At 39.0% G+C, this 9,522-nt stretch overlaps 1 protein-coding gene across 6 annotated transcripts in view; it reads left to right on the forward strand.

Moving 5' to 3' along the window:
- Window positions 1-9,303, forward strand: part of LOC105465599 (L3MBTL histone methyl-lysine binding protein 3) — a 124,530-nt gene extending 115,227 nt beyond the window's left edge. For all 6 annotated transcript variants that reach the window (XM_011714104.3, XM_011714106.3, XM_024787861.2 and 3 more), the window contains 3 exons: window positions 1,071-1,240; window positions 1,461-1,523; window positions 7,456-9,303. In XM_011714104.3, coding sequence (XP_011712406.1) covers window positions 1,071-1,240; window positions 1,461-1,523; window positions 7,456-7,599 — 377 coding nt within the window. In that variant the 3' untranslated portion in view covers window positions 7,600-9,303. The remainder of the gene's footprint in view (window positions 1-1,070; window positions 1,241-1,460; window positions 1,524-7,455) is intronic.
- The last annotated feature ends 219 nt before the right edge of the window (window positions 9,304-9,522 follow it).

The following is a 9,522-nucleotide window of genomic DNA, read 5'->3' on the forward strand; positions in this document are numbered from 1 at the left end:
CAGTCCGGGTGTTGGTTACATGGGTGTGTTCACTTTGTGAAAATTCAGTGAGCTTTACACTTAGTGATTTCTACATCTTTCTGTAGATCATAGAAATACAAAAGCAAGGCTTTTGTGATAGAATTGAGGTGTCCTTGTAACTGAGCTGGTGTGTGAGCAGAGAGGAAATGTAGGGGAGGTGCCAGGTGCCTTTCTTCTTAGGTGCTTTGAATACCTAGTTTTCAGAAAAGATTTCTGTTCTAAAGGACCATAAGGAGATGACGATTGACAGCTCTAAGTCAAGCGTCCAGAGGGCAAAAATCCTTTGCTAGAGAATGGCTGTTTTAGGAAAGCAGCCATAAAACTAGGTTTGGATTCAGAAGCTCTAACGTAAAAATAGAATATTCAGTAGGTTTTTTTTGTTGTTTTAAGAGATGGGACCTTGTCCTGTAGCCCAGGCTATAGTAAGAATACTTAATAGTTTTAATTTTGATCTGAACAAATTAAAAAATGACAAAAGCATTTGCATTTCTGCTGTTTTATTTTTATTGCAATAATTTCATATCCCTGTCAAAAAACTAAATTGGCTATTTAAGAAATCAGTATGATTAGTAAGTAAGAAGTTAAGAAACCAAAGCAAGCCCTGAGACAGAAGGAGAGAAAGGACGCTAACTGCGAATACATGGTAAACACAGGTGTTGGACGTGAGATGCAACTTGGCTATTACCCTTACAACATCCAAAGCAGAAAGGGGAACAAATAAGCAACTTCCTAGGATAAGACTAACTTTCCTTCCCATTAAAAACTTTGAGGCCTGTTTCTTATCTGAAGCATTAAAGAGACAACATTGAACAACATAATGAAGCATATTTTTAGCAATGAGTGCTGTAGCAAATAATATCAGTTGAATTTACAGGCTGTTTTTTATAGTGACCTTCAGTAAAGACAAAGAAGAGCCTATTCAATAGCATAATGCTGAAAGGAACCAATGCTTTAACCACCCCCACCCCAGTCTCATTATCTGGGAGATGCATGGCATTTGGGGCTTGCTGCTTTCAGAGAGTGATTGCCCATTTGTTTTCATTGACCAGGTGCCCGGGAAGAACCCACCGTCCAGCAGGCACAGCGTCGGTCAGCTGTCTTTCTGTCCTTTAAGTCCCCAATTCCATGTCTCCCCTTGCGCTGGGAGCAGCAAAGCAAACTTCTTCCAACTGTCGCTGGAATCCCTGCCAGTAAAGTTTCCAAATGGAGCACCGACGAGGTATATTTTATTTTCTTTGCTGCCAGACACCAGATACAGGAGTACTGGCTTAAGAGGTGTGGAACATTGAATGTAGGTAGCGTTTAGTCTTTTTTTTCTGAAAGAGAAGAAATCATTCTGAGAGAAATAACTAACGCATATGGGTTACATGTTTTGAACCTGTAGCATTTAGATTCTGACTATGTTTTTTAACTGGGAATTTTGATATTGCTTTTGACAGGTGTCAGAATTTATACAGAGCTTACCTGGGTGTGAAGAACATGGAAAGGTATTTAAAGATGAAGTAAGTGTTCCACTAAATTGCAATATGTTACTTAATGGGATCAAAGCACTGAAATGCAGTGGATGGTGAAATGTGTGGAACTGGCAGAGTCAAAAAGAGATGGGTTGTGTTGAAATTGACAAATTGATGTATACTAACAGGCAGTATGAATCAGTTGTATAAAAATGTCTTTGTATAAGATGAGATGCAAAAGAATGTTTGTGAGTACCATTTTATGATGCCCCACAGCAGTAACACTAGGCTCCTTCTAAAAAGAAAACCCACAGAACTTAATAGCATGCATTTATACAGTTCATAGTACAGAAGAAGCAGCCAAGGAAAGAAATAAGCAATGTTTTATCTTTTTAATAAAGTGAAATTAGTTTCCATTATTTTATTTTCCAACATCATTCTAACAACATGATTGACTCCATTTGAGGTTTATAATAAGTAATATTAGCATTATGTCTAAAAAAATCCCTTAAGTCATATACATTCCTCAGTAATGTTTATAATAAGATATTTATCACAGTCCACTTTTGGAAGATTATTTCATTAGTTGTTTTCAACTACCTCTCCAAAACTTCAGTGTAAGGGGTGATTAAGAATGGTATCACTTACAGCAGTGAGCACTAGAATAAAAAGGAATCTGGTTTCGAACTTTTAATTCTGTAAGCATACAGCAGGAGACCCTTATTCAGTAGAGACCTTGAAAAATAAGCCACTTGCCTGTCATCTCTTCCAAGTAAAGCAGTCAATTACCCCTCTGATTTTGGCTCTGTCTACTCCTGCCAGAAGGCAGAAAGTAGACTGAGTAATCTCAGAAGGTTTTCTCCAACATCTGCTGTCTACAGTTACACGCATACACACCTTGTTTGCCCCTATGTGTAAAGCTCAACTGTTAAGAACAGCACACTTTCAGTTGTATGGCAGGAGTGTAGACACAACTAACAATCCAGCCACCAGTTATCAGTGTTGTTATACTGTGAGGTATAATTTATGCATTAGAGGAAAGCCTGTTAAAATGCACAAGGATCTGATTTCCAACATCCTTTTTCTGATTTATGTTCTTATTGTGCAAATGTTTTATTTTCTCTCTATTCGATCTTTAATTGGCAGTTACTCAGATTTTCTTTCCCTGAGTCCTAAGTGTCTTCACTGACATTCTGAATTCATTTTCTGTTTTTTTTCTCTCTCTTTTTAATCAAGATGGAGTCTTGCTCTTCTAGCCTGGGCTAGAGTGCTCACTGCAACCTCCGCCTCTCAGGTTCAAGCAATTCTCCTGCCCCAGCCACCCAAGTAGCTGGGATTACAGGTGCCCACCACCACACTCAGCTAATTTTTTTGTATTTTTAGTAGAGACTTGGTTTCACCATGTGTTGACCAGGCTGGTCTGGAACTCCTGACCTCGGGTGATCTGCCTACCTCGGCCTCCCAAAGTGCAGAGATTACAGGCATGAGCCACTATGCTCAGCCTGAACTCATTTTCTATCGCTAGCGGACATAGAGCCACATAGGGAGCTGTTGGTCTGTCTTGGAAAGTGTCACGTAGTCATTACCTTTGAAAATAAGAAAGCATTTTTGAAAATAAATTTATAATGCATCTCTTTTATAACTTCTGTTTTTTATTCTGTTGATATCTAGATAATCCATATAGGTTTGCTCTATTATTCAGTTTAAGTAAGATTCAAGTCTAAATTCAAAATGATACGGTATTTCTTTGAGTAATTTTTTTATTCATGGCAAATTGTCTTTGGAGATGTTCCTCAGTTACCAAATACCCTCAAAGCCAGATCCTTCTCTAGAGGAGTGAGATAGTTAATATTGTCTGTCGATATCTATTACTCACTCATTCACACCATCATTCATTCATCTTGTGCACATTTGTTAAATTCCGACCATGTGTATGTTACTTCGTGTCATGCTCTTGTGAGAAGGATGATTCGAAAATAGTAAAACCCAATCCTTGTTCTCAAGTGTCTCACAAAGTCAGTGGGTTTGGGTTTTGAGTCCTACAAGTAAACCATAGGACAAATCTAACTGAAGTCTTATAAATCATCTCTAAAAGGCAAAGTACAAGTATTCAGATAGGCTCTTCTTGGAAATTATCCTTGACTTCTCTCTTACACACGCCACATCTCATCTGTTGAAAATCCTATTCGGTGTATCTTTGAAACATATAAAACCCTATCACTCTACTGCACCACCACCCTGGTCTGCGCCGCCATCCTCTCCCACTTGGATGAGTGCAGTAACCTCCAAACTCATTTTCCTGGTTCTGTTTTTGCTCCTCTGCAGTCTATTCCCAGCACAGCCAAGGTGACCCTGCTGAAACCTAAGTCAAACCATGTCACTCCTCTGTTCAGATCCTTCCAATAGCTTCATCTCTCAATCAGAATAAAAGCAGAAGTCCTTATAAGGGCCTGCGGTGTGATACCTCGTTACCTCTCTTGCCCCTGGCTCTTTGTTTGCTCTGCCCCTCACGGGTCTACACGCTGGCCTCCTTGCTGTTCCTCTGATTGTCCAGGCTTGCTTCCGCTCCTCCTTCCGCACAGAACGCTCTTCCTCCAGATCTTCATGTGGCTCACTTCTGCTCAGATGCCAGCTTACCAATTAGTCCTGCCCTGACTTTCTGACTTAAAAATTGCTTCTTGGCGCCACACATGCATCCCTGCTCCTGCTGTCCATTCATCTTCCTAGTCAGCTCTGTTTAATCATAGCACAAATCACCTTTTTTTTTTTTTTTTGGAAACAGAGGCTCGTTCTGTCACCCAGGCTGGAGTATAGTGGCACAATCTCAGCTCACTACAACCTCTGCCTCCCAGGTTCAAGTGCTTCTCATACCTCAGCCTCCCAAGTAGCTGGAACTGCAGGTGCGCGCCACCACACCCAGCTAATTTTTGTATTTTTAGTAGAGATGTGGTTTCACCATGTTGGCCACGCTAGTCTTGAACTCCTGACTTCAAGTGATCCACTGACCTCAGCCTCCCAAAGTGCTGGAATTACAGGCATGAGCCACTGCTCCTGGCCAACATGAGTCACTTTCTAACTTACTGATTAATTGGCTTACTTAGTATGTTTATTGGCTTATGGTCTGTCTACCACTTCTAGAATGTAAACTGCACAAAAAGTTTTTTGCTTGCTTGTTTTTGTTTTATTTGTTTTATTCCCTGCCATATGTCTAGGCCCAAGAAGAGTGTATGGAATATAATAGACATTCAGTATATTTTTATTGAGTCAATACACTCATGCCTTTACACTCTGAGAAAGACTCATTCAGACAGAGCATGTCACTGTGGTTTCGAGTTAAGGCATTGGAAAAGAACAAATAGTGCACAGTGAAAAGGGCAGTGAAATGGAAGGCAAGAGCTCCTGAATTCCATATCCCTCTCCCTCGTTTGGGGCCATTAGCAAGACACGTAGGGTCTGGAATTATAGCATTATATATGCATTGCAGAAGCTAGTAAAAAAAAGTAAGCCTTGTAATACATTGCAGTGGTCACTGTTGTTCTTAGGGTCTACTTTCTTGAATAAAGTTTACTTCCTTCCAGTAAAGGCTTATTCTTATGGCCACATGTCAGAGCAACCTGTATGTAATAAAGAGTTTAGAAGTAGCCTCAAGATTTTTCTTTCTAGTGTATGTAACCTTATAAATAACAACCTACCAAAATGTATCCTTCCTGTCCCACTTTTAACTTCAAATCCCAGCCACTAAGTTCTCTGAATGTTTCTTTTCATCAGTCATCTGTTGTGTTATACTCTTACATAGTTTCAGAAGGAGACTTGGTGTCTGCCGCAAGCCTTCAGTAGGGCCAAGATTATAATAAACCAATCAGTCTTTGTAGTGGGCTCTTTGGGAATGTCAGTGGACACTTTCATTAATGACTTAGAAGACTTCTACAGGCTATCCATTGTACTAAGGTCTGCTTTGGTTGAGCAAAATGTTAATAGATCTGCCTTTCTTCCTGACCTTGCTTTATCAGAGGGCTGTCATAGCACAAGCAAATGAGAACAGACGAAATGTTTCCAAAAAACAGGAGAACATTGCGGCGGGCGCCTGTAGTCCCAGCTACTCGGGAGGCTGAGGCAGGAGAATGGCGTAAACCCGGGGGGCGGAGCTTGCAGTGAGCTGAGATCTGGCCACCGCACTCCAGCCCGGGCGACAGAGCCAGACTCCGTCTCAAAAAAAAAAAAAAAAAAAAAAAAAAAAAAAAAAAAAAAACAGGAGAACATTTCTCATACCTGCCGCTTAACGGTGTTGCACTTGGAGATTAACATTGGAACAATTTTTCCTTCTAGTTTACAACAGCAGAATATCTTTTTACTGAAATTAGCACACTTTTTCCATATAATTGTTACTTGAAGAAGTTGTCTAAGATGACTCCAGTTCTTGCTGATGAAGCATTTAGGCAGTCTATATTTACAAGTCTTTCATTTTTAAAGGAGAGAGGAAAATCTTAAGAAGTAGCTATTTAATTATATCAGCCTTTGTTTAGAGAACTGTTAGCGGCATTTAGAGTTGTCTTAGTTTGCTAGGGCCACCATAACAATGCCAACCACAAACCGGTGGCTTAAATAGCAGAAATGCATTGTCTCGCAGTTCTAGAAGCTGAGAATCTGAAGAAGGCTAGAAGTCAGGGGGTTGGCAGAGTTGCTTCCTCCCGCAGGCTGTGAGGAAAGGATCTCTCCTGGGCTTGACTTGTAGCCTCTCCTTGACTTGTAGATGGTTGTCTCTCTTTGGGTCTTTACGTTGCCTTCCCTCTATGTGTGTCTCTTGTAGTCTCTCTTTGGGTCTTTACATTGCCTTCCCTCTATGTGTGTCTCTCCAGATCTCTCCTTTTTATGAGGATACCAGTCATAATTGGATTAGGCACCCAGCCTACTCCAGTGTGGCCTCAGCTTAACCATTACCTCTGCCTTGACCCTATTTCCAAATAAAAGTCACATTCTGAGGTACTGGGGGTCAGGACATCAACATACGAATTTGTGACAGGGACACCATTCATCCCATAACAGAGTGCATTGCTGTCAAGGTTTCTGATGTTCTAAGGCAGAGAACAAACGTGCATTTGACTTTTTGTATAAGGTGGGAAAACTGAAAGGGAAACTTTTTTTTTTTTTTTTTTAAGGTGACAAAGTTACCTAAGAGCTGAAAGACTGTTTCTTTGCTCTGCCCAGTAAGCCAGACATCTTCTTCATAGCATTTTATCTTTTAACCTAAAAGATGTGTTGTACCTTTGAACTTCCAGAGAATAGTAGCCTATTTTTCAGAAGCATAGACTTTTGTCTTAGAAGATGCCCAGAGAGAGGAAGGGTCTTTCTCATGGTTACCCTACCCGAGTATTAGAAGAACCACCTTAAAGTCAGTGACTCTCAACACCAGCCTCACATTCACTGTTTGATTGCCCCTGTTAGTAAATGCTTTTCTTCAGTGTGTAAAGACTAACTGTGGCCACACTAGAAATAAGTGTTATCTTTCTGATTTTCTTCATGGTGGAAGGCTAATTTTGAAAAAAAAAAAAAAAAAAGTTGGAATTAGCTGATATGTATTTCTGAATTATTTTATGTCCACTAACATTCATGTACCTGTCACCTCTTCTAATTTTAAAAACTGCCATGATAAAAACTAGACTTTGGCCACCCTGAATTTTTCCATATTCTTCTTAACTCTACACCTAATTCAGAGTGATCACAGGAAGGTATGAGTACCTTCTATTTTCCTGTGGGCTGATTTTTCAGGGGAATTAGTTTACTTTGTTCCCAGTCCACTTTTGGGTGTGTCGTTGTGGATAAAAAAGGTCCATATATCAGGAAATGTCATTGCACACATGAACTTCTGTGTGTGCTTTTTTAGCATTGCTATGTAGAAGACAGCTGATAATTTAACCTTGAATATTTTCTACAGCACTGCATCTTGTTAATCCACATTCTGTTGTTTTTTCCCCCATTTTAGCAAATTGATGGAGAAGCATTTCTACTTATGACTCAAACAGACATTGTTAAAATTATGAGCATTAAACTGGGCCCTGCTCTCAAAATTTTCAATTCCATCCTGATGTTCAAAGCTGCAGAGAAGAATTCTCACAATGAACTTTGAAGATGGTGAATTCTGAATACCATCAGCATTCTGCTTTAAAGCTCATGTTTTATTCAAAGCACAAGGACGGTTATAACTCCTAAATGGGAAGTCTCCAAAACTCAAAAGAGCAACACTATCGGATTATTTATATTCCTCAAGAGACAATATATATGAATTCTTATGAAAGTGCTTGAGCTTTTAACCAGGTACTGTCTAACAACAGTCATCTTTTGGTTCTGTTCACTGAGCTAAATTTATCTTTGTAAATCTTTTTGAGTCTGGGGGGCGGGGGGAAAGGGGGACTTCATTAATTATTTATGGTAATGGGGGGGCAGAGTAAGAACTTTTGGCATTTTGTAAACATTGTTGAATTCTCTTTCATGTACACTGTTTCTTTTTCAATACTTTCAGAAACCTTTTTATATAATCAAATTTCAATTTAAACCAAATTAGTCAAAACCTGGCTAAGTTTAGCCGGTAGGACTGTTATCTGTATTGTTAATTTTGTGCCATATTTTGAATTGCAACATTATGCTAAGTATAACTTTGCAAGTCATGATATTGCCTAACTGCTTGTCATAATTGTCAGGGCTGAATAGTTGTAAGAGTGACTTTTCTTTGAATCAGTGTTTTTCCTTTTGCACGCATTATGAAATGTTAAACAAATTACTTTTCACCAGCATCTTTACTATAATTACCAAAAACGTGTATATAAAAGAATGGAATTGAAAAATAAAATATATAAACATAAATAAATTAGGTAGTGTATTTGAGTGGCATCAGTCTCACGCATCTTGGTGCCCCCGTGTTTACAAGAGCCAGATGATATCAGAGGAGTATGCAGTTGGATGCAGTTATGGTTGGGGGGATGTTTGTGAGGGTCTTGAACTATTTATGAGATGATCTTGAGCTTCTAATTGTCATTGAGGAAACTGTGGTGCTTTACAGAGACTGAGAGCTCATTCTGTCAACAGAAACACTAATCTGTAAAGAGCCCTGTCTCAGGTCATGCATTGTCCTCCAAACCCAAAGGTTTTTTTCAGGGTTGGCTGAAGAGCTAGTGTCGAGTGTCGTGGTTTTACTGAAAAGGCAAGGTGTGAAGGAGCAACTTCATTTGACACAAAATCTGAAATTCTCACATATCAGGGAGGTGATTTCCCAAAGTAATTAGCCAAGAACCTCCATCTTGGAAGGATTCCTTTTTCTGTAGAATACTTTGCCTCGATATATAAGCATACAGATGCACTTTAAATGAAAACCCTTGATTATAAATTGATAGCTGGTAGTGTTTCTTTTGCAAGAATGCATTTCTAAGGCAAAAGGTAAATTATTTTGTCCGTCTTTTGATGTACTTTCTGATTCCAGGATTGGATATTTATTCAAGGACTATTTTAAAAATAGAAAGTAAGTTTGTAGCATGCTGTCTGAATTCTGGGGGAAGTTCCACCTCTTCTTTAGTTGCTTTCGTTTTTTATGATGTAGGACTTCCTTTGATGTCCCTGTTGGAAGTCCATTAGCAGTCCTTTGCATTTGTCAATTCAAGGTAAAACAGGGTCAGTGACATCTACAGTGTCCCAGTCATTTATTTGCATGAATCTGCTTAAATAAGTTTTTTGTTGTTGTTTTTTTCTTTTTTATGTTTTGTTCAGAATTTGTACATTCAAGTTGTACTTGTTATATCTGATATGAATGAAATAAAATCTTAATTGCAGATGCTTTTTACATATGTATGATTTTTAAGAAAGCTTCTCAAATAGGGGAGGCAGCACAAGAGCAGGAAGAGCATCAAGTATTCGGACATTACTAGTTGTGTAATGAATCTGTAGGATTCAGAATTGTCAAACTGTGTCCCAGGATGATGACAAAAATACTGAAAGATTATATTGTTAGGTCAAGTACAGTTCATCCCCATTGGGAATTTTTCTTTTCAAGTGTAAAGCA

The sequence above is a fragment of the Macaca nemestrina genome, chromosome 5, assembly GCF_043159975.1.
Source record: "Macaca nemestrina isolate mMacNem1 chromosome 5, mMacNem.hap1, whole genome shotgun sequence".
Lineage (NCBI taxonomy): Eukaryota > Metazoa > Chordata > Mammalia > Primates > Cercopithecidae > Macaca > Macaca nemestrina.